Source organism: Mirounga angustirostris, unplaced genomic scaffold (genome assembly GCF_029215605.1).
Source record: "Mirounga angustirostris isolate CCGP_5_RB_7025 unplaced genomic scaffold, mMirAng1.0.hap1 SCAF_15, whole genome shotgun sequence".
Lineage (NCBI taxonomy): Eukaryota > Metazoa > Chordata > Mammalia > Carnivora > Phocidae > Mirounga > Mirounga angustirostris.
This window is the reverse complement of record NW_026991723.1, coordinates 8,401,231-8,426,045: the sequence shown is the minus strand read 5'-3', so window position 1 is coordinate 8,426,045 and position 24,815 is coordinate 8,401,231. Positions and strand designations below refer to the sequence as shown.

Sequence of the window (24,815 nt, the reverse complement as noted above, 5' to 3'; positions counted from 1 at the left end):
CAAGTTCAGGGGACTAAATGATGAATTCTCATTTGTATTCCCATCACTGACTTGAAGGGCAGTACAAATTACCTTCACTCTCTGCTCCTTATCTTGCTAGCCTGTAAGGTCCAGTTTTCATGGTCCATTTAGTTTTACATAAGTGTCCTCCCCTAACCTTTTAACGTTGACATGATTTTTTTTTTTTTTATCAGCACAGGTGAATTTCAAACTACCTGAATGCCGAACATCTATTTGTGAGTTAATTTTCAGTATGGTCACTGGAGGATAGTTTCTGGCTTGTAATCAAAATATAAAAATCCAGTAAGATTGATAAAACTATGGTCAATTCCACTGTCTTCTGGCAAATACCTAAATGGAATTAGTAGGCTTGTTCAAAGGACGTTTAGTGCCTTATCTTCTCTAAATAAGGCAACAGGGGCACCAGGATGGCTCAGTCGGCCAAGTGTCTGACTCTCGATCTCGGCTCAGGTCATGATTTCGGGGTCGTGAGATCGAGCCCCACACTGGGCTCCATGCTGGGCGTGGAGCTGGTTTAAGGTTCCCTCCCTCTGCCCCTCCTTCCCTCTGTCTCTCTCAAATAAATAAATAAGGAAACAACTCTTTAAAATTTCCAAAAGACAAGGTGCATCAAAGCAGCGTTTTACATTTTAACATGGCTCTTCCTCTAATGTTTGGTTTAAAAACCAAAAGCAACAACTTACTGATCTTAGCTTTGGGGGTGCATAGGTGAAAAAGTCCAAGAATACTTTGTGCACCAATGAGTGCTTAATCACAGCCTCCCTGAAAAGAGAGAAAAGGGAAAAGAGACTATGTCAGATCTAGCACTACATACAGTAAGAGAGACAGAGGCAGCCTCAGTTGTCCTAAAATAATCAGAGCAAGTGAAATGGTCTTAGCAAATGTAACCTGTCATAAGACAGAATACATCTTTCAGCAATATACTAAGAATTAAGGAAAAAAACAAACTTTCAGACTACAAAAATCTTTTAGTAGCCTCTACAATCAAAACCAGAATACGAATTTTTAGTATCTAGTCAGCCAAGATTTGTCATCATTCCAAACACACTCTACCACCTTCAGTAAGGACATCTATGCTTTTACTCAACAATGGACACATGATTAGAAATCCGTGTGTGCACCGATTTTTTTTTTATGGCTTATTTTCTTCCTGTCAAGCACCCTTCACAATGCTTAGCCTCATAAAATGATTTTAGCACAATTAAAACATGAACAGAACGAAACAGCACCAGCAACTGCAACAACCCCTAAGTGATCCAAGCTTCCTGGTGTGGTGCTTGTGGAATGCAGACGTACAGTGGAGGCTGATGATCGAGGCACCCAAAACGTCAGGCTGACACGGAGTACCTGAGTAGCCAGCAGACACAGGTTGCCGTTATGGGCAAAGCACTGTTTCTCAGTGTTTTGGAAACATTAACCCATTTAATCTTCATAAACCTCCACGGAACACGTACTACTATATCCCAATCTTACAGATGTGGAAACTGAGGCAGAGAGAGGTTCCATTGCCCAACGTCACACAGTAAGTGAGGGGGGCACCGGGCCTCACACCTGGGCAGCTTGGGTCCCAAAGGCCACGTCTTAACCACTCCGCTGTGGTACAAATGCTAAGAAGGCCACACGCCTGAGCATCTAAGCTTTACGATCCAATTTAAATAACACGATCTATTTGGGAAACTATCTACCTTTTCTATGCAAGGGTTATATAACATTTTCTTCTTTCAAATGCTAAGAAAAGACAGAAACAGCTTTCTTACTTTTGGGCCATTGGAGTTAGAATCTGCTTCATTTCATCCATGATAAGCTCTAGCTTTTCTGGCTGAGCCTCTAATACTTTGTCCAGGGTTGGGCGATCTGCTGACTGCAACGAGAAAAATCAAACCCCTCTAAATTTAATCAAGTTTCTTCAACTTCAGAGCAAAGGAAATCAATTATAATTATTTCAAGTAAACTTAATATAAATTTCAAATTTCCCATATTTATATAATGAAGGCCCTGCTGTAGATACACTCATGGAGTAACTTGATTATCTGATTCTCACTCTATATACCCACCAATGTATTTAAAGAGCCAGCCCAAACAACCCCAACTCAACCAGTCGACAGGGGCTAGCACATGCCTAATCGTAAGATCACGCAGTCAGCTCACAAATTCTTGCCACCATGCGCTTTGTAATTAGGTGGATATTCCTCTGACAGTTACAAAAGCAATAAAGCACTCAGTTCAGCCCAGGAGCTGAACCTGACCAGGGGAAGCAAGCCAGGAAATAACCCATATCCCTGAAGACAGATGTGTGCGTTTACGCCTCTTTAACTGTCCTAGTCCCCTTCCTGGCCTTTTTCTGATTCAATCCCTGTACTATATCCAAGACTGGTTCTCTCTACTCCCTTTCCTTCCTGGATACAACCTAGAGAAGGATAGTCCACACCATGGAGACACACAGAAGGTAGCAATGGGGAGCCCGAGGCCCTTCAGCCAGAGCTGGTTAGGGGGCGGGTACAAAGCTTTACTAACTATTAAGAGTGGTCTACCTCAGCCTATCAGAAACGGACGTCCTGAAGCATTACACAGAGCACTCAGAAGGGAGTATAACAACGTAGTAGTTTAATTTAAAGGGGATTTAGAGATAGCGCTCTGGGAGTAAGAGAAATCAAAGTCTGATCACTTGCTCATCACACCAGAGACAAAATAATCTAAGAGAATAAAGGGTAGGAGACAGTCTCTTAACGGGCCAGCCAAAGCAAAACTATTTTCTGCGAACAGGGCACTAGAAGGTCAGGAACAGCACACAGAGAAAGTAAAAATGCTCGCAGAATGTCCTGGGATGTCACCTTGTAAAGCTGAAATGTGTTCCCGTAGAGCTCCTCCGTCAGCATGTTCCTCTGCTCCAGGATGGCTTTGTCATTGTACGCGTACTCCACGATGGCGGACGCTTCTGCGTGCCGTAGCATCTTCCTCACGTGGCCTTTAAAACTTCCCATTATCTCTGCAATCTGTGGCTTACTCCTAAACCCAACGCGACGGTGGGAAAAATCAGTGACAAGGAGAAGAAAGCCGGGCGGCAACAAAACGTAACTTCCCCTGAAGCCCACCCATCAAAATGTGGGGCCACCGGTGGGCCAAGAAACACTGGTGGGCCAGCCGAGATGAGTGGTCGTTCCACCTCCAGCTTGCCAGCTTCCGCGGCAGCCAGCCTGCTACTGACGTCTGAGACCTGACTCGGCCTAGCAGCTGAGAGATCCCGAGCAAGTTACTGGAATTCTCTGTGATGCAGCTTCTTCGATCACAGAACAGAGAGAATGCGGCTGAGGAGAGGACCGAGTGACCTCAGAGGCACAGGGAGCTGTGACCCGCGTCCCTTCCCCATATTAAACTCTTCGGCAGGAGAAAGTAAAAGTTGAAGACATGGGAAACACGAATACAACACATCTAGGATTCTCCATTCAAACAGCACGTAGTGACCAGTACTGACGTTACATCTTAACCTAATCAAGCAGCTGACGATTACAGCCAGAAATACTCGGAAATTTTGTCAGCCGAACTTCTCTACTGCCAGTGAGCGCGTTTTGGCACCTTCCGCTCAAAAAAAGAAGTCAGGGGCGCCTGGGTGGCTCAGTCGGTTAAGCGACTGCCTTCGGCTCAGGTCATGATCCCGGAGTCCTGGGATCGAGTCCCACATCGGGCTCCCTGCGACCCTCTTCCCTCTCATGCTGTTTCTCTGTCTGTCTCTCTTTCTCTCAAATAAATAAATAAATAAATAAAATCTTAAAAAAAAAAAAAAAGTCAGGACAAGTAGCAATTCCAGCTAATTTAGGAAATTCTCCTATCCTGACATTGCCTAACCTACCGACCCTGCTGACTCCCCTCACCTTCCCCCTCCTGGCCATCCACCTTCTGAATACTGGTCATCTCTTCTTCCAGGGCGTCAAAACACACTCACGAAAGTGGTGAAGGTAAGGCCATCATTTACATCGCCTCAATAATTGCTTTTAAGAAACATCACAAGCATCTGCCTAGGGCCATTATTATGATCCCAGACCACGGGCACAAGTGGTATCCCAACCTTTAAAAAGCTAATGACAAGGGGCGCCTGGGTGGCTCAGTCGTTAAGCGTCTGCCTTCGGCTCAGGTCATGGTCCCAGGGTCCTGGAATCGAGCCCCGCATCGGGCTCCCTGCTCAGCGGGAAGCCTGCTTCTCCCTCTCCCGCTCCCCCTGCTTGTGTTCCCTCTCTCGCTGTCTCTCTCTGTCAAATAAATAAAATCTTTAAAAAAAAAAAAAAAAGCTAATGACAATACATTTTATAAATAAAACAACTCACCCATACATGAGGAATTTCTTCACAATATTTCTGGAATATTTAGCTTTACTTAATTGGACCAAATCATCTGAAAAACAAAATACATTACAATGATTTGCTAACCTCATTTCAGTCCTCCAGAAGCAAAGAACTACGTAAATGCACAATCCCGGGAACACAGACAACTCTCTTAACTTGTCCCACACAAAGAACAAAAAAACCCAAAAAAGGTCCTGCAGAGAACACACAGCTTTCCCTCAACAAGAATTACCATGGGCAGTTTGGGGTATTTCAAGAAAAAAACAGTGACTTATTATAAATAATCTTCCACATATAAGAAATACCTCGCAGTTCCTCAAAAGCCTGTTTTCGCTGCTCTTCATTACCATACTGAATGTAACACTGGATCACACGAGTGGAATCATGGGCAAATGCAATCTGTAGGAAAGACCAGTTTGGGCCTTTAGACTAATTCTCTTTGACGATGTATGTTTCTATCACAGTATTAATGTTTTATTGCTACTGCTTTTAGAATTCCTTGCTAGAAAAGAGGTAGAGTCTTCATGGATAAAGTCAAACCTAGGTTGCTCAGGAGAAGAAATACATGTTTTAATTGTACAAAATGGCATTCTTTGGTTTTGCGACACAGAGAAAGGGATAGATTTAACCATTTTGCACGATTCCTATCATCATAATTAAAAACAAACCGTATCAAACCAAACCTGTCTAATGATTATACACACTGTATTTCTCATTTCGCTGGAAGTTACTTTCCCTAATGGAAATTTTCCAATTCAAAAATTTTATTACTCTGATTTTTTTTTTCCTTACGTAAGCAATCTAGGAATGTTTGGCCTTGGCAACCAAAGGTATAGAAAGAAGACAGATCTAAAAGCCTTGCTACATGAGTAAATGTTTCTATATACACATTGGCAATTATAAGCTAATCCCTCTGTTTCTCACATTTTCACTCTAATCCCTGAATATAGATCTGTTTTATTCCTAGAAAAGTTGCTGTATTTCAAAATTCCACCCCCTACCCCCAACTACTGGATAAATCAGATCCTCGTTACAGGACTTGCTGATCAATTTTCTACAGCAATAACCACAAATAGTCAAGCAAAATTATTTTTTTACATTACCAGTCTACTTTAATAGTGCTTATGATTTGCTGCTCATCCTGTCTCTAAAAATTTTAATTCCAACAAGGCAGAAGATGAAGGTGGACCTCCATCAAAGTCAGGCATTTCAGAAGAATTTTCTTAAGGGAGGTTTGTAGAGAGATTTTAACTAAAAATAAATTTTTTAACAAGAAGGCTGTTTTGTGCATACTGATTATTTACTATATGACCAGGATTGATACTTCAAGTACATTTTCCTCATTTAGGCCTCAAAGCAACCTTAAGAGTGTGCTATTGCTGTGCCCATTTTGCAGATGAGAAAAGCAAGTTTATGAGAAGTTAAGGAACATGCTATCCCTGTGACCCTGGGGACAAAACTTAATTTTTCTGAGCCCCAGATGTCTCAAATGTCCATCAGGGACGAAGACAGTAAGTTAAAGGAGACAAAGTATGCAATGGTGAGCATAAACCCTAGCACACAGTTATCGATACAGAGGTTGTTACTTTCCCAGGGCACACATATTTTAAGCAGCAGAGGGAGGATCTGAACACCACATTCACACCCAAGGCCATGCAGTATTAACCTAAGGGTAGTTGGGAAAGGATGTTGAGTGTAAAATACTTCTAAATCAAGGATAACAGACTACTGCTGGAGCTGAGGAAAAGTTCTAGCCTAAAAAAACCTTTCTTCCCAGATAAAGAAGAAAGCAGTTGCTGGGAACTTGCTTATTTCAAGACATTCCTTCAAACTGGAAAATAGCATCTGATTAGACCTATGTATGCTTTGGCAAAGACTACCCCTCTAGGGTCCCCAAAACTACTAAGTCTGTTGTCTTACAAGTGAATAGTCACTAAGTATTTATCCAAATACACAAGTTGTCAACAGAGGTTTATTATAAAATACAATTAAGCAGCAACAATGAAAATCAGTTTAGAACTCCCAAATCTATAAAGATCTCTGTATGATGTTTGTAAAAGCAATGAAGAAATGAAAGTAATCATCTGTTTACATATATTCAAAAAGTCAGCAATTTAGAACATATGAAAGCATATGGAGTTCAGAGCAAGACATTCTGACAAATACTAATGAACTAATAAATTCCTCAAGGCAACTTTAAAGAACACTGATTTACTTTAATTTTGGAAAAGATGACACAGCCAAATACTTGATATTTTAATAATTTCCCAGCAGTAAGGTCCCCACTATTAAATTTTTTTATTTAGTCAGTATTCTAAAAGGTACTTGAAATTTGTGGCCAAATACATTTAAAACAGTTTCACAGATCACGAATGGTCACCTAGCCTTTCCTAAGAGTGAGCTGATTTCAATTGTTAATACATGCAACTATGAGGCTACCCTACTTACAGTTTTAATTTTTCCTTGAATCAACTTCTGCAAATCACTCATCAATTTCACTCTCTTTTCTTTGTCACAGTCTTTTCTATAAATGAGAATAAAGGGGGAAACACAGCTTAAGTAAAGACATTATTTTAAACGGGAGAAACTAAAAACCCTACCAGCGTACGTTCACCCAGTTAGGTGTGATTTTTCTCTTCGGAGGCAGCAAACCTCTGACGTTAAAATTACTATTCCAGAGCAGCCAGAGAAAAGTAATTTTCTCAAAGACAAGAACTCATCTCACAAGGTGTAATTTTATGCATCAATTTAAATCTTCACAGCCAGAACCTCGGCAGTAAAGAAAATAATAAAACATGTCCAAGACCCCAATTACTTAAGTATCTCAAAAGCGAGCCGATAAAAGAAATTGTCTTTCATTTTCTCAGAACTCTGTCAGGAAGGATTTCCACCCCATTTTAATTCTCATACATTTTCATAAACACATCTGACACCATCCTCATGATTCCGCACACTTCTGCCACGGGCAGACGTCCAATACTGACGCGTCTAGCAGCGTGCTGAGTGTTCCCCCAACACCCCCAGGGCAGTGCAGGTTAGCGGAGGACAGCTCACTGTTTACGAGGTACACGGGTGCTCCTCCATCCTCTCAAAGGACTAATAGTGACGCCACGAGGTAGCATTACCTTCGTAAGATCTCCCAAATCTGCTTCGCCCGAACAACAACGTCGTAGTTGGCTTTGTCACTTAGTTGCCTGCTTTGCTTTAGTTCTTTTTTCTTCTTTTTGAAGTCATCCCATTTAGGTTTCTTGGCTGCTGATTCTAGTCATTAGAGAAATTATTCTAGTCATTGTAGAAATAAAGTACATTTAACATTCTGAATGTCACAAACCAGTACAAATTAGGGACACAGGGCAACACTGATCAGGATCAATATTCACTGTAAAAATATCATTCCCTATAAACTGAGACTTAATTTCATTTTCTGAGCAGTTTATACATTTTAAATTTGGTTGAAAACAACCACTCATTCATTCATTCAACAGCTACATATTGACTCTTAACAGGACACCCTATTAAGAAAAAAAAATCGAAAGGATTGTAAAAGCAACTGAAAAATGTTAAGCTTCCTTTTCAATTGTGAAATAAAAATTCTACTCTAAAACATTACAGTCCTTGGACTTTAGGTATAATCAGTTCTTACTGTAAACAAAATCAGTTCTTAGTGTAAACAAAAATTAGTCCAATCTAAAACAGGGAAAAATGTATGAAAATTTTCAGTACGCTGAGTGTTGTTATCTATCATTTAATTCTCACAACAACCCTATTAATATGCTCCTTCTCACATCGGGGAGACACAGGCACTAAGGAGTTCCTTCTGTTCCTTGTCCAAGGTGACGCAAGTCCTCAGTGGTGGAGCCAGGGCTGAAACCCAGAGACAACTCTGAAACTTCATGCTCTGCTGCCTCTTACTCATGACAGCGCCCAGTCAAAATTTCTCAGCTTTCTACAGAGTAATGTTCTCTAAGTCCAGTATCTTTCTATTAGCATTTTTTTTTGTCTTCAAAAGCTAAGTATCCCACCAAATAAATCCAAAAACCCATTGACGCCAACAAAGAACAACTTAATAAAATGGATATTATTTGAGTGTCCTGCAAGGAACCCTTTGGAGAATTACTGCCTTCTAAACGTCTCCCCCTCTCAGACTAGAAAATACACGCATTATAAAAGTCTTGGAAAATGCAAAAAAACAAAATTCCCCTATCATCTCAAAACCCACATATAACTAGTAACATTTTATTTTCTTCCTGCCATTTCCCTATGTATGTTTTATATTAATCTTTAAAAACTCAGAATCTCGGGGCGCCTGGGTGGCTCAGTTGGTTAAGCGACTGCCTTCGGCTCAGGTCATGATCCTGGAGTCCCCGGATCGAGTCCCGCATTGGGCTCCCTGCTCGGCGGGGAGTCTGCTTCTCCCTTTGACCCTCCCCCCTCTCATGTGCTCTCTCTCTCTCTCATTCTCGCTCTCTCAAATAAATAAATAAAATCTTAAAAAAAAAAAAATCAGAATCTCACTGCTTCGCTTAAACATTATTCTACTATAAGTATTCTTCCACAAAACTAAATTATTTCTCAAGAACATAATTCTTTACGGCTATACACTTTACTGCAATGTACTTAACTATTCCCGTTACTTATCTGTTCCCCGGTGGTAATCAGAGACTGCAGGAAGCAGAGGGCATGTTTCCTGTTTGTATCAGGGCTTCATGCACTGCCCAGTAGAAGAGAAAGGCTGACCCAGAGCTCATTTAATCCCACCAACTTCCGGGCACCCTGACATCTGCCATGCTAGGCTGCAGTGTATCTAACAACTTTGGGGATCTCTAGTATCCAATTCCCCTCAGCTGCTGATATAAAAATCTGAGAAAATAAAATCAGAGCTCCGTTCGGACACGTCAGGAACCTAGCTCCCATAGAAAAGGACCCAAAGCTACGCCACGACGGGCCTTAACGTAGGAACCACGTGTGTTTAAAATGCAGTGCCAAGAGCTCTAGCTGAGTTGGGGCGCGTGCCCCTACTGGTTGTGAGAATTTTTCTTTCCCTTCTCCTGGCAAAGTGCACAGAAAACTTAAGTATTTGTTTGTTGAATCAATCAATAAAATTCGGCCTACAGAAAGGGATGTTTCACTGGGGTTCTACTATATGAAGCCGCTCCAGCTTAGCTGAACTCCACAGCTCGGATAATTCAGCAAGGGCCTAGGCAGTAAGGTCCTCGAAGCACCAGAAGACAATTTTGAGCAGGCAAGGTGCTTCCTGGTGCTTCCTTGATCCGGGCTACCCTCCTCCCACCCCAAATGCTGCCTGTCAAGGAGCAAGAACGGGAGGTCTCCACCAGACTTCTAGAGCCTCCCTCTCCCTCCTGCATAGTTCGGGTGGAGCAAGGCTTCTGCAAAGACTATGCTGAAGGAATCAGTGCTTACCACCACTTTTACCGTCCGCCTGGAATTTCCTCTTCCTGTTGAATTTATTTGCCTGCTGGAATTTGTTCTTTGGTATTTTATCCCCTTGCTGCTTATTTTTGAACTGCTTTACACCTTTTTTCCCAGGTTTTGTGGCACATTTCTCAAAGTTCTTAGATGTGATTTTAGGTCCACCTTCCTTGCCAACTTTCCTTGGAAACGTCTTCGACGAACCAGAATCTAGGGACAATAGTAAATAATTATCAGAGTTCAGTGATCCTGAGCCTAGATCTCTGTTACCTATTGGGCTGTATTTGTTACACAAAATTACACACTCTTCAGTGAAACGTACTTTGTCCTACTCTCAATATATGGAGAACGGGATTTTAAAAAATCAAAACAAAATTTAAAAACTTTCTGATTTAGGGGCACCTCGGTGGCTCAGTTGGTTGAGCGTCTGACTCGTGATTATGGCTCGGGTCACGATCCTGGGGTCATGAGATCGAGCCCCGGGTCCAGCTCCATGCTGGGCGTGGAGGCTGCTTAAGATTCTCTCCCTCTTCCTCTGTTCCCCCCTCCTTCTTCCCCCATCGCCTGCACGTGGGCGTTCTCTTTCTCTCTCTCAAATAAATTTCTGATTTATAAAATTATAATACAGATTCACTATAGAAAATCGACAAACTAGAGAAGTGCATAATAAAAACTATCCGTAATGCTACGGATAACCATTGTTGTCAGTCAGGTATGTTTCTGTTTTAAGCATGTTAACATTACTTAATAAGATAAAATATTATTTGTATTATCTTGTATTCTACTTTAATGACTTCTTGTCATTCAAGTCTTCATACATAATTTTCAATGATTCAATAACAATGAATCTAAAAATAAAATGAATGCCTAAAACTTAGAAATGCCATATTAAATCACGTATCAAATTAAAATTAAAGATGTTAATTTATTTTTAAAAATTTTAAGGATGTCATTATTATTTTATTAAATATCATATCAAATTAAAGACATTAATTTTTCAGAATTGCTAGTTTTGGAAAAATTTCCTCAAAGCCTATAGTACAGTTATTTGATAAAAACTGTTAGCTAACTAAGCTTGCAAATGAAGTAGCTAACAAATGAGATGAAAACTGCAACAGCTAAGCCCTAAGATTGTTGCAAGAAAAAAAACAAAGATGCCTTAGATTCCAATCAGTTAGGCATTCACAGAGTCCCTGACTTTTCTGCTCCGCAACAGTGACACCTGATGGAATAATAAAGACTCCACAACTAGAAACACTGAGGATGAAAAGTATTTGGTTCACCAGTAGTATGCATTCATCAGGCACAATTTACTGAACATGAACATAAAATGTTGCAGCAAATTAATAAAGAAAGAAAAGGCATTCCCAGCTAAGACTGGGGGTCTCCCGTGAGAATAGCATTCTCTGATTATCCTGGCAATTTCTTAAATGTCTCAGTTTCGTGGGGAACACGCAAACTCGGACACAGTAACTCCTGCTTTTTCCTAATCCTAACCCATGGAAACAGACTCTGCTCTAGGCTCCTCATCCCACCAACCCCTCTCTCCAACTATAGGGGCCACCACCTATGGGAAGCATGGTTTGGTATGGTTCTCTTACCATTGCTTTTATGAAATCTGTTTTTCTCTTGTGACGTCTTTGCACCTTTTCCTGTGAATTTTTTTTTCCCTTTAACTTCCATCATAGCAGTTCTGGAAGACAAAAACAAAACCCCAAAAGGATCACTGGGTTGTTCTCAACCAGTAGGTGGCATCCACCAGTGCCACGCTTAATCCCGGGGCTTCACAGGTGCAAGACAAAACCACCTGGGTCCACCGTGGGCCCAAGCGTCCAGGAACTACGCAGTCAGTGCTTCTAAGATTTTAAAAATGAAAATAAACAAGATACCAACACAAAAACTAAGAACACACACACCTTGGCTAGTGTGTGATGTGTTTGGGGACAACAATTCAACAATAGTTCTGGGTAAAAATAGACCATTATTTACGTTAACTATGATACAAGTGTCAGTGCTTGTGTTTCTTATAACCTAGGACAACTTTGTGATGAGAGACTGACCGTATCATTTGATTTCTTGGTTTCCATCCTAAAACGTCCAGAACAAACAATAGGCTGCACTTATATATATTCAAGTTAATGAGAGAAAATCAAAGATTGCCTACAAATTCTCTATGTAATCCAGAGTAGCTAAAACAAAAACTTGTTTATTTTGTTATTTTTTTTTAGAGGTGACCAGTAATTTTCAGTGCCCTCCAAAGTAAGATTATGTTGGAATATTTAGTATTTCATTTAGAGGAAATCTAACAGGTCACTTCTGGGTACAGAGACCTCACCATGCACAGGGCATACAACAGATAACCCCTTAGTTACCCAAGGCTCCTGAAAGCAGTGAATGTATCAAGAAAAATGCCATCTGGCGATTTCTCTACCTTCCAAAGCTGTACAGTCCATTCATTTCTAAGTTCTAAAGTTGGTCCCCTAGAGCAGACCTGAGAAGTTCCTAGACAATACTGGATATTTCTAAAACAAGAATTTTCCAAGATTTTCCAAGAACTGGAAATTTTCCAAGAACAACTAATTTTGCAAGATTATTAGTGGGCATGGGGAAAAAAGAAGGGTTCAAAGATGGCATGGATTTGAGAAATAGTGAATTGAATGAAAATAACTAGGTGTTTTTAAGAAAGGTTTTCAGGTTCTTCTCATTTGCTAATTGACCACTAAGCACAGGCTAACGTATGTAAGATTTGCATACTTACTCACTTTTTCTTGAAACATCTCAAGGGACCCGTAAGGTTCCAAAGAACTCCCTGGAAAGTGCAGCTTGGCTTAGGCTTTACCATTATAATCCTTAACCATGGATGGCCCCTGAATTACTCCCTTTCCTTAAGTCATTGGTTGCTAACTCTAGGGTCATTTCATCACTTGGCAGCTTTATTATAACCACACCAGCATTTCTTAGTTCTTCTGTGCTTGTATTTGTCTAAAAATGCAGTCATTTACAGATTTTCTCTGTACATTAGTTTTAACTGTTTATTTTGAAATAATTTTAGTTTTACAGAAGAGTTTGGAAAGATAAACAGAAAGCTCCCGTACACTTCTCAGTCAGCTTCCTCTAAAGTTAACACCCCACCCCAAGAGACCACGTTAGTACGATACTCTGATACTAGTTAACTTCGGATTTGCCAGGACACACTGCGTTTAGCCAGCAGGTGGCCGTGTCTTGGTCTCCTTTCTCACGACCAAGACACTCTTCAATAGTACTGGCCTGGGCGCCTGGGTGGCTCAGTTGGTTAAGCCACTGCCTTCGGCTCAGGTCATGATCCTGGAATCCCTGGATCGAGTCCCGCATGGGGCTCCCTGCTCGGCGGGGAGTCTGCTTCTCCCTCTGACCCTCCCCCTTCTCATGCTCTCTCTCTCTCTCTCTCTCTCTCATTCTCTCTCTCAAATAAATAAATAAAATCTTTAAAAAAAAATAAAAATTAAAAAAATAAAAAAGACTGCAGATATATTGAGAGATTGTACCTACATCTAACGAGGTTAAGATACCTCCTTACTTGTTATTAAAAGAGTCAATCTAGGGCGCCTGGGTGGCTCAGTCGGTTAAGTGACTGCCTTCGGCTCAGGTCATAATCCTGGAGTCCCTGGATCGAGTCCCGCATCGGGCTCCCTGCTCGGCGGGGAGTCTGCTTCTCCCTCTGACCCTCCCCCTTCTCATGCTCTCTCTCTCTCTCTCTCTCTCTCATTCTCTCTCTCAAATAAATAAATAAGATCTTTAAAAAAAAAAAATAGTACTGGCCAGGCACTTGGCAGAAAACTCATCTGGGGTTTGCCTGAGATTTTTCTCATGACTGGACGGGTGTGATGGATGTTTCTGCAGAGCATCACAGAGGTGAAGTGCTCATACTGGTACTATCAACCTTGACCACTTGGTTAAGGTATCGTCTGCCAGATTCTTCCACTGTGAAGTTACCATTTGTCCCTTTCCATATTATTAGAAGTCACCCAGTTCAGCCCACACCAGGGGAGGGCAATTAAGTTCCACTTCCTAGGGGGAGGAGTCCTAAAGAATTCTGTTAAAAATGTGTATGTTAAAATCACCACAGCAACTAATAAATATTTGGGGTGATACATTTTGAGATTATGCAAATATCCTAATTGTCTCCCTCTGATTTTAGTGTTCTCCAGTGGATCCCACCGGCAGCAATTACTGTGGTGTTTTCATGGGGATTTTCTATTTCTCTCATCATGTCTACCTCTACTATTTTTAATTCTTCTGTAGGGAAAGTTTGTCTCTTCTTCTCTATTTATTTATTCAATCACTTATCTACATCACTATGGTCTCACACGTATTTTGCTACTCGGGGTAGAACCTAATCCTATAGTGACTTTGTTGCTCAAACTGTTCCAGCTTTGGCCAGTGGTGAAGTCTTCCAGGTCGCTTCCGTGTCTGGTGACGTGACCCCATCCTGTTTTCCATGTCCTTACTTCCTAGCACTTGTTCCAAGTTCATCTTCTATTTTCCCTGACCAGCCCTGAAATCAGCCATTTCTCCAGGGAACCCTGGTTCCCTTTATTGAAAATGCTAAGATCCGAGTGCTAGGTGTGCTTGTCGTCACTGCTTCTAGGTCCTTCCACCAGAAAGGGCTGGTAATACACATCTGTATACTAACCTATGTGAACACAGGAGCCTGTATTTATCTATCTGTGAAATAAGTTCATCCTAATGTCTCCAACTCTAATTCACTCTAGTCTTCCCCTCTTACTTTACTTGTAACTTTTTTCTCTTGACAGTGAGAAACCTGCCTCCCAGTATCCACCATTGATTTGTTAGTACACATGGAGCTTCAGAATGCTAAACTGGATGGCTGTGGGAAACAAACTTACCAACTGTAGTACAATTTATTTACAGCTTTTTTTCTTTTCCCTCACAGTATTAATTCAAAATACTGTTTTCCAAAATTACTTAGGTCAATTCCCCCACCACCACCCTGTTGAGTGAAGTTATTTTATACTTTGTACAAGTTAGATTTTTCGCAGTCCGCATTCCATTTCCAGACACGTTGGCTGACTTTTTTTTTCATCTGCAGTCAAGTTCACTCTTTGGTGTACAGTGTTGATTCTGACAAATGCAGTCACATCTCCTCCACCACAGTACCTTAGAGAATGGTTTCCTAACACCAAAAAGTCCCCAGTGGAGCCTTTTGCAATTATCCCCTCCTGGCTCTCTTGGCAATCACTGATCTGTTTTCCATCCCTCTAGTTTTGCCTCTTTTCAAGTATGTCATATAAATGAAATCAAACTACATATGACCTGTTGGGTCTTGCTTCTTTCACTTAACAAAATGTATATGCTGGGAACCCTGTACCATCATATCTGACCATCACATTCCTGTAGCTCTCAAAATTGTCTCTTCTTTTTCCCTTCTCTCTCTTCCCGATTCAGGCTGTATCTCCTACTCAGACTATTTTTTGCTGAGGATCCAATCTGCTGTGACCACATGCTGCTGCCTGATTAATCTTCCACAAAGTCACCAATTTCGTGCCATCTCCCTGCTCCAACACCTTCAAAAGTTTCCCACTGACTCCACGAAACATTTCAAACTCACACTGGCATTCAAAGCCATTCAAAGTTTAGTCCTAACATACCCTAATCACAAACAACACACAGAAGCCAAACTTCCTCATTGTTCTTTTTCAGGATCCAAACTTAAAAGCCATTCTATTAATATTAATCCTACCCATTCTTCAAATCCAGCTTAAATGACAATTTCTTATTATTTCTCCTCTACATGCCTCCTTTCTTTCCCAAATGATTCTCCTTCTTAATCTTTTTTGGAACACTTTGATGGCCTTCTAATAACTTCACACCATGGACCTGAAATATACTGCATACAAACACACTATGTGCTAGAAAGCTATTAGGTTGAAAAAAATATATGAAAAAGAAATTCAAAGTGGTGGAAAAGAAGCAAGCAAAATTAAAACACAACATACTTCAGTGTTATAACTGAATTGTATATAAAGTGTTCAAAACCGTAGCTGAGAGCCCAATTTTGCCTTGTGAAATGAAACAGCAAAGATTTCCCAGACATAGGAGGGGTGACTGATCCCACCCTCTCAGCAGGCTTAGCACTGCACTTTGAAAGAGGTAAACATTCAATACCTAACCTCTAAATAGTGGCATTTCTCAAGTCTTCCCCTCTCCATCCACATTTCTCGCTAAGTGATCTCATCCAATCCGACAGCATTCTATGCTGAGGACTCGCAAACTGTTTCCCATTAGGAACTTCCCCCTGGGTTCCAGACCTGTGTATCTAACTGCCTACCTGACACCTCCGTTTACAAGTCTCACAGGCACTTTACCCTTAGTAAGTCCAAAATGAAATCCTTTAAATAACATCCTCATCTATTATTCCCCATCCTACTCTTCCCCTCTCGGCCGGTGGCAGGCACATCATCCACTCCACTGCTCAGGGAGAAACCCAAGATTTACCCCTGACATGTTCCTCTCCCTCGTCTGCTATGCCCAATCCTTCCATTAGTTCCTTTGAATCCCCTTCAGAAACACCTCTAACTCTCCAACTTGCATCTCCACTACCACCACCCTAACCCAAACCATCAATACTTTCCAATTATATACTCAGTAATAATCGAAATTATATACAGTTCCTAAAGAGTACCTGTGTCTATCATGTCCCTTCCTCACTTACAAGCCTCCAATGTCTCCTCCAAATGAGAACAGAAACGGAAGTGTTTTCCCATTGTATAGAAATAAAATCTCAACCACTCATCACGGCCTTGAAGCCCTACAGAACTGCCCTCCCCCTCTAACTTTATCTTGTATCGCTGTACTCCCAGCTCACATTGGTCCCCTTTCTACAACTCCCCCCGCAGGGACTTAGCCAAAAGTACTGCCTCTGCTGAAAGTAGTTTTCCCTGGGCTTCCGGATTGCAGAGTTGCCTCTCCTCCTGCTGCGGGTCTCAGCTTAAACATCACTTCAGATTCCCCTATGCTCATCTCAGCCCCCAATTCGTTTCCCTCCCAGCGCCGATAACCTGCAACTGTACATTCAGGTTGTAAACTCGGCACCCAGCACGCACAGGGCGGAATGGATGTTTGCCAAACACACCACAGAAGAGCCAACCGCAAGCAGCACGGCCGGGATTTTAGAAAGTGAAGGCAGTCAGGGCAGAGCAGGAGGGAGAGGAGTCTCCAAGCTCCCGTCAACCCCCAAACTCCCAGAGCAGAAAGGCCACAGAAGACCGCCCAGCACGTGACAGGCGTGAGCACCTGTCCCCGCTCGGACCGCTCGGAGAGACCCTCCCCTGCAGCGCCGGGGAGACGGCGAGCTAACCCCCTCAGGGCGGCCGCCTAGCCAGCCGCACTCACCGCACACGCGGGGGTCCCGGCAGGCGTGGGGCCGAGGCCGGCGCCTGTCCACGCTCCGCGGGGCCGCTTCCGCTTCCTCGACTTGCTCCGCCCCCAGGCCCGCCCTTTCCTTCTTCCGCGGCGGAGCTGGGGTTAAAGGATAGGCATTAGCCCGGAAAACGGAAATTAGGCATTTCTATTGGTCCGCTTCTATGACCTCATCTATAGGCGCCACGCGCGGGTTTTGGCCCTTGAAAGGACCCGTCGGGCGACCGCGTATCACCGGCCCCTGGGAGTGACGTCATTAACCCTGTCGCTGCCGCGCTAGGGGAAAGAAGGCAGCTCCTCACCCAGTGGTCGGTTGTTGAAGTGATGTCGGGTGGCGCCTGAGCCAATACCAGAATAATTGACTTTGTTAGAGTGCGTTCATTTGTATCCTCTCTGGCAGTCTAGCTTAAGGATAAAATCTCGGAAGTCGGTTTGAATTTTAATCCTGTTTTTTTGTTTGTTTTACCGCTTGCTAGCTGTGTGGCTTTGGGCAAAATGCTGTATTTCGCTGAGCGTTGATTACCAGATCAATAAAATAGAGATCGCTAAGTCATTCATAGAAAGCGCTTAGCACAGTGAATGATCATGGTAGGCGCTCAGTGAATGTCATTTTTAATATCTGCTCGTTTCTCCGGGCTGCAGTTATCCCATTTTCCACCCCAGGAAATGAGACGGTAGTTAGGATATTATCCCCACTTTACAGATGAAGAAACTAACCCGACAAACTTGGTTATGATCCTTGTCATCGGATTTAAGGCCCATTGGGATAATACAGGATGATCTCATCTGAAGGCCCTTACTGAAGGACATCTGCAAAGATCTTTTCCCAAATAAAGTCACTTTCACAGGTTCTGGGGGTTGGGACACTAACATGTCTTTTGACCACATGGAAAGAGGAATTGGGACATGATCTCAAGTGTCAAGCACAGATTCTACTGTCTTGCAGACGACGCCACTTCTTGTCCCTTAAGGCATTGGACTGGTAATTCACTAAAGAGGGGCCATCATTACTTCCCAGGCACCCATCCCTTTATTCAGCACATAGATGTTTACTAAGTTCTTATTTTTTGCCCTAATTATTATAAGTATGTTTGCATTTCAGCTCACTTAAGTCTCATAGGAACAGCTGAAGTAGGTCTTCTCCTTTCGGTTTAGGGAAACAAGGGGAAACACAGTAGAGTTGCTCAGGTGAGCCTGACTCCAAATTCAAGGAGGCTGCCTCTGAACTGCTTTCCCTAATCCCTTAGTTCTCCAGTAAATGCTCGAGAGCAGAGATACACCGTACCACACAATAGCTGGAAGGGATATGTTTTTCTTTTCTTTTTTTTTTTGTTTCCTTTTCTTTTCTTTCTTTCTTCTTTCTTTCTCTTTCTTTCTTTCCTTTCTTCCTTCCTCCCTTCCTTTTTTTTTAAAAAAAGTTTTCTTTATTTGACAGAGCTAGCACAAGCAGGGGGAGGGGCAGAAGGAGAGGGAGATACGTTTTTCTTTTTAAGGCCACAGATAGCAGCACCCCATATCGTCTCAGACATATCCATGTGAATATCTTAAACATATACATCAAAACCCTACTGTTCATGGGGTGCCTGGGTGGCTCAGTCGTTAAGCGGCTGCCTTTGGCTCAGGTCATGATCCCAGGGTCCTGGGATCGAGCCCCACATCGGGCTCCCTGCTCCACCGCCTGCTTTTCCCTCTCCCCCTCCCCCTACTTGTGTTCCCTCTCTCGCTGTCTCTCTCTCTGTCAAATAAATAAATAAAATATTTTAAAAAAAAAACCCTACTGTTCATTTGTTTTTTCACGAGGGAGAGAAAAGAATCACATACCTAAGTCCTGGATTATTATTAATAATGCTATTTATCAAGTCCTTTGTGCTGCCAAAAAATGAATTGACTTGAATGTTTTTGTTTGGAATGAGTTGAAAGTGTCTCCTGGTTTTGCAGAATAGCAATAAAAAAAAGCTTATCTTGTAATTTTGCAGTTAACCAGGTTAAGCCCATTAATTCTTCAAATATCTAATGGTCTAAATGTCGAGCATTAGGAACATGTGTATTCCTAGAAGCGTAAAATGCTCTTCCTAAATGATAGAGCACACAACTTAATCAGAGCACCTGGACTTCTACATGTCTAAGAGGTTTTTTAGCACTGTAATTAAGAGGATTGGCATTGGAATCAAATCTGGCTTAGAATCCAAGGTCTGTAGGACTATGGTTTCTGCATATATAAAATGGGAATAGTAGCACCTATCTTTTGGAGTTGCTGCATGACTCAAAAATAATAACTGTAAAGATACTAACCAGTAGTAAATGTTGAGTGATGCACAGCTTTAGAGAGGAAAAAGACACAGAGAGAGAACCAAGCTATATCCATTGGGAATGTTTTTGGCTGCAAGTAATGGAAATTTCAGCTATTAGTGGCTTAAGCAGTAATTCTTCACACAACAAAAATTCTAAAGTTAGTTTCCTAGTTCAATGACACAATGATATCATCAAAGACCCAAGCTCTTTCACAGTTTCTGGGCTCTACCATCCTCAGTGTGTTGACTTTTAATATTCACACTTTTTGCTTTTATTTATTTTCTTTTCCTCCCCCTCTGTACCTGTTGATCACCCTCACCTATCCCCTCTTGTCCCCCCATGTCCCCCTCACCCTGGCAACCATCAATCTGTTCTTTCTTGGAGTTTCGATTTTTTAGATTCCATATATAAGTGAAAGCACACAGTATTTGTTTATCTCTGACTTATTTTACTGTTGCTTTCTGAGGCCAGATGTACTCAGTTACAGGATTTATATCAGAGTTTAAGACTAGGAGAATGGGGAAAGGGGTCAAATTCACTTTTTCCACCCAATAGGACTCGGTCCTTTTATTCCAAAAGGAAAAGACCCAGCAGGATTTACCTTCTATTTCAGTGCCTGGAACTGGGTTACATGGCCACCCTCAGGATCAAAAGACCATAAAACATAATGTTAATCATGGCATTTGGATTTAATTATTTTTCCAGTACTCTAGTAAAATTAAAGGTCACTTGGCAAATATGCCTCCATCCCACAGTAGGGATTTAATCTGCAATTTAAACTAATCTGGTTTAAAACTTAAAATAACTGTAGTAGTCAAGGTGGCCGATCTCAATCTTGGCCACACATCAGAATCACCTGTAGAGTAAAAAAAAAAAAAAAAAAAAAAAAGAACAAAACAGTAATGCTGATTTAATTAGTCTGAAGTGGGACCTGGGCTCTGAGGATTTGGAAAGTTCCCCACGCTACCATGTAGCTAAAATTAAGAGCCACTTGTTTAAAGAATGGATTTCTAGTTGTTGATTTGATTTTCTAGTTAACGGAGGATTAAGCCCTATAACCCTCTGGTCCCTCCTTTTGTGCCACCAGAATTAAAGAATTAAATGTATAATACACTTGTTTCTGTAGGTAGAATGTCTTGGACATAACTATCTTTCTTGGTGCTTGAGGTTTCCATTAGTTATTTAATATTACGATATATTGAAAATGGTTTAAATTTGAAATATATACTTTCAAATGTATTCTGGAAAATGTTTGCTTTTTTTTCCCCTCATGATTTTGTGCAATTTTTCTCTTTTTCATAAAAATAAAGTGTTAGGTGTTAGCTCCCACACATCTCCCCTTTCCTAAAATCAGTTCTTTAGAGTTCTAATTAATGGATTTTTAACTAATTGGTGTTGTTTCTCTGTTTCCCAAATGCATAAGCAGGGATAAAGGGCATGTTATTGATATAAACCGTAAGTGAGATTTTGGCAAAGATCGAGTTTTATTTTCAGGGCCTATTAGAATCACAAATCCATGGAAACAGAGCAGTTGCCAACACATTTTCTTTTAGTAAAAAAGAACTGCTTCTGAGTAGGGTGGATTATGTTTTTCAATACCATAAATTTGCTACAAATTGTACTGATAGAGTCTAAACATTAATTGTGCATTCATAATGTCCTGGTTGCTATCTCATAAACACAAAATCGATCTTGGCCCTAATTTACTTTCTTTGGTTCCATGCTTAGGGGCAGCAGAAAAATAACATGACCAAAATGAAAGTGTATCTGATTGCAGTATAAAGTACCACTTTTAATGAAAGATCATGTCCGCATGTGATGGAGAAATAAAAACCAAGGTTAATTAGTGTCACATAAAGCCCACAAAGTATCATTTATATAGAGAGCACTTACAATGCACTATGGTTTTATAAAACAAAACTCCTCAAGCAACGTGTACCGGTTTTGGGTTTTAGCTAGAATGAGAACAATTAACATGTTTTTAAGTTTTTGTTTAAATTTTCTTTATAGGCTTGATAAGAGGTATTTCCTTTGGAAAGTAGTGACTGGTTTTAGCCTCTGATTTCCTTGATTTAGGAGCAATCAAGCCTTGATAACCAAGCATTTCAGTAATTATACATTTTCTAATTGTTCCCTCCATTTAACTTTTTAAAACTATAGAAAGTTTATGCCAGGAATTACAGTGATGATCCAATTCTACCTACCCAAATTTCCTCCTCCTTTTGAGATAAAGAAAAAATTAACCAACTAGCCTAAACCCATAGTGTCAGTTTGAATTCTCCAGGAAGCAGATGCCAAGATAGAATTAGGAGGCCAAGAAATTTATTGGCAGAAAAGCCTACGAGGGAGGAGAAGAGAGGGAACAGCAATAAGTGAGAAGAGCCTCAGACCACAGTGCTGATCTGACACCTGTAAAGGGAGAGACGGAAGGGCCAATGATGTGGTGGGATGATGTCCAGACTGTAGTAGAGCTCTGAGGAAGCCTGAGCCATCAAAGGGCTCCAGAGCAAAGACTGCCCATCAAAGGAAAATGGAATGTGTAGGAATGGCCCAGCTCTAGTACCCCTCTGTGCTCAGTCATTGTTTAGGCAACCCAGGGAGAGTATGGCCTCAGTGTGGATGCTGTGGTAGACCCTGAAGTTGTGGGCTTTGTAGGCTGTCAGCTAGTCACACCTCTTGAAGCAGGTTCTCTCTTGAAAGGAGATCAGAGCAGTTCATTCCCATGGCTGCCAGGGTCTACCCCTTGCACAGCACAGACATACTTCTCCATCCATGCTAGGGGAGTAGTTCCTCCATCACTCCTTTGGCTCTCTTCTCCGAGGGGGGAAAGCTAGAAGAGGCAGACGAGAGATGACGTGTAATCTCCTTGGGGCTGCAACAGATACTCATCATCTCCTCTACACTGTCCATTCTGTTTTTAGCTTGCCCTCAGCTACTAACTTGGCAGGTCTTGGTAGCTTACCTGCTCATGCCTTAGCCCTTACTCAGGGAGTCAAAGACCCAGAGACCTCTTTCTAAGGTGAGGGTTGCTACACAGGTCAATTTACGGTTATAGTGGGGGCTGAGGAGTACTGAGAGGCACCTAAGTGGATCACCTGGGCTATATTGATCCCTCCAGCCCCATTGTGTAAAAGCAGCCTTACCTCCATATAATGATAAGAATTAATAGCCCCTGCCAAGATGGTGACTCCTCTTCTCACTATTGGTCCTGGACACAAGGAGTTCAGTATGTCCAGATGGCATCTATAGTTCAGTGGAATGCAAGAATGCATCCTCTCTGGGGCGCCTGGGTGGCTCAGTCGTTAAGCGTCTGCCTTCGGCTCAGGTCGTGATCCCAGGGTCCTGGGATCGAGCCCCGCATCAGGCTCCCTGCTTGGCCAGGAGCCTGCTTCTCCCTCTGCCACTCCCCCTGCTTGTGTTCCCTCTCTCGCTGTGTCTCTCTCTTCAAATAAATAAATAAAATCTTAAAAAAAAAAAAAAAGAATGCATCCTCTCTGGGGACAAGAGCCTCTAATTCCACAGAGCCCCAAAGTCCTGGGGGGCAGAAAACACAATTTCCTCCAGAGTTTTCATTGAGAACAATGGTAAGTAGGGTCATTCTTGCTTCTACCCTTTAGTTCCCAGACCCATGTATTCTTCTTACAGCACCATGGAGAGATCTCGGATTTGCATTTACTCTGCATTCTGAAGGACAGCTCCCCATGTTTGTAGGTTATGGCCTTTATGGTGGTCTTTCGGCTGTGCTTTCAGAAGGCCATTGCAGCACTCTATCAGGCTGACTGCCTCTGGCTGGTAGAGTGTGTAGGATGACTTGTGGATCACATGTCTTTTTTGATTTGAAGTGCATCCCCGGTTCACATGCTATGCTAACTAGGGTTCTGTCCCTATGGATCAAGCACTTCATAAGCTTTTAGAGACTGATATTGGCAGAAGCTCTGTAGGCAGAAAGGCCAGCCCGTACTTGGAATAGGACTCTGTTCCTATGAGGTGAATCTGCTTGCCGTTCTGGAATGAAAGGAACCCAATGTCATCAACTTACCACCAGGTGGCCTGTTGGTCTTTTTGGGAAATAGTGTCCTATCAGGGGCTCAGCACTGGTTCTGTTGCTGGCAGTTTCTACATTCAGAGGGAGCAGTAGTTGGGTTGGCGTTAGTGAGTGGAAGTGATGCTGTTGGGGTCGTGTGTAGCCTCCAATTCTGACATCATGGCCACTCCATTCATGTACCCATCATGCTGGTTCTAGGGTAGCCCCTGCTGAAAACTAACACCAACTGGCTGAGTCATTTTGTCAACTTAGTTGTTCAGTGTTCAGGGTGGATGCCTTTTGATGGGTATTAATGTGTAGAATGTACACATTCTGTGTCCATTACCATGTGTCCGTCCATCTACATGCTTTTACCCTGGACCTTTTTATTTCCCATCGTCCTTTTCCTTCCAAGCTCTGACCAGCTGGTTGGGCCACTGGCCAATGATTAGGAATCTCTATATGTTCCCATCTTTGGCCACTTTTCTTTCCCCATAAAGTGGATGACCAGGTGCACTCCCTACCCTTTAAAAAGATTTGCCCTCTCTGCTGTCTTTCAGCCTGTATGAGGCTGTTCAGTTTCAGTCTCCACCCACAAACTGAGCCAACTCATCTGTAAACTACGCTTGGGCTTTCTCCTCCTCCTTCAGCTGTTTATGTGGCACCCTACTATCAGACCATGGATGAGAGCTCAGGGAGGAGGGCTGATACAGTCATGTGGGTGATATGGAGGTCTGTGCTCCCTGTTCATGCAGCTAACTCATGCCCTCTGGTCTTACTTGGGCTCAGTTCCTGATGTATCATTTCTATCTTATGTTGCTGGGCCCATCTGGCTTTTGAATTGACAGGCAAAACAGAACTGGCTCTTAATGGGTAGATCTAGACGGAGGCTCATTGGTATGCTATAGTCAGGTCTCTTATCTCCATTAGGGCTCAGTAACATGCCAGAAGCTCTTTTTTTGAGATGTGTATAATTCTCCATTGCAGATGGCATGATCTTGAGCCAGAACCCCAAGGTCCTGTGATGTGATCTTCCTAACTGGGTTACCATGAACTCTGCACTGCATTTTTTCTCATCACCAACACCTCCACACCACAGGGTCTGCCAGATGATCTGGTCTAAGTGGGAAACCTGCTTTCATTATTGCCTGGACATGCTGTGCAACACTTTCCTGACCCAGGCGCCACTTAGAGAGGCCACCCTTCCATGTCCTCTGGGGTACGCACCAGAGCAGGATTCCTACATGTGGAATATGTGGCCTCCAGAACCAGAAGAAGCCCACCAGGCACCA

At 42.2% G+C, this 24,815-nt stretch overlaps 1 protein-coding gene across 2 annotated transcripts in view; it reads right to left on the bottom strand.

Annotated features, from left to right (window-relative positions):
* The window catches only part of PUM3 (pumilio RNA binding family member 3), a 47,199-nt gene extending 29,903 nt beyond the window's left edge, over window positions 1-17,296 (bottom strand). The window contains exons 1-10 of one of the 2 annotated variants that reach the window (XM_064579982.1): window positions 17,181-17,296; window positions 11,390-11,481; window positions 9,780-9,998; window positions 7,484-7,619; window positions 6,807-6,882; window positions 4,664-4,757; window positions 4,341-4,407; window positions 2,853-3,027; window positions 1,779-1,882; window positions 705-783 (exon numbers count right to left, since the gene is read on the bottom strand). In XM_064579982.1, coding sequence (XP_064436052.1) covers window positions 705-783; window positions 1,779-1,882; window positions 2,853-3,027; window positions 4,341-4,407; window positions 4,664-4,757; window positions 6,807-6,882; window positions 7,484-7,619; window positions 9,780-9,998; window positions 11,390-11,474 — 1,035 coding nt within the window. In that variant the 5' untranslated portion in view covers window positions 11,475-11,481; window positions 17,181-17,296. The remainder of the gene's footprint in view (window positions 1-704; window positions 784-1,778; window positions 1,883-2,852; window positions 3,028-4,340; window positions 4,408-4,663; window positions 4,758-6,806; window positions 6,883-7,483; window positions 7,620-9,779; window positions 9,999-11,389; window positions 11,482-17,180) is intronic. The other variant, XM_045882180.3, reaches the window with a different exon arrangement.
* Window positions 17,297-24,815: the final 7,519 nt, after the last annotated feature.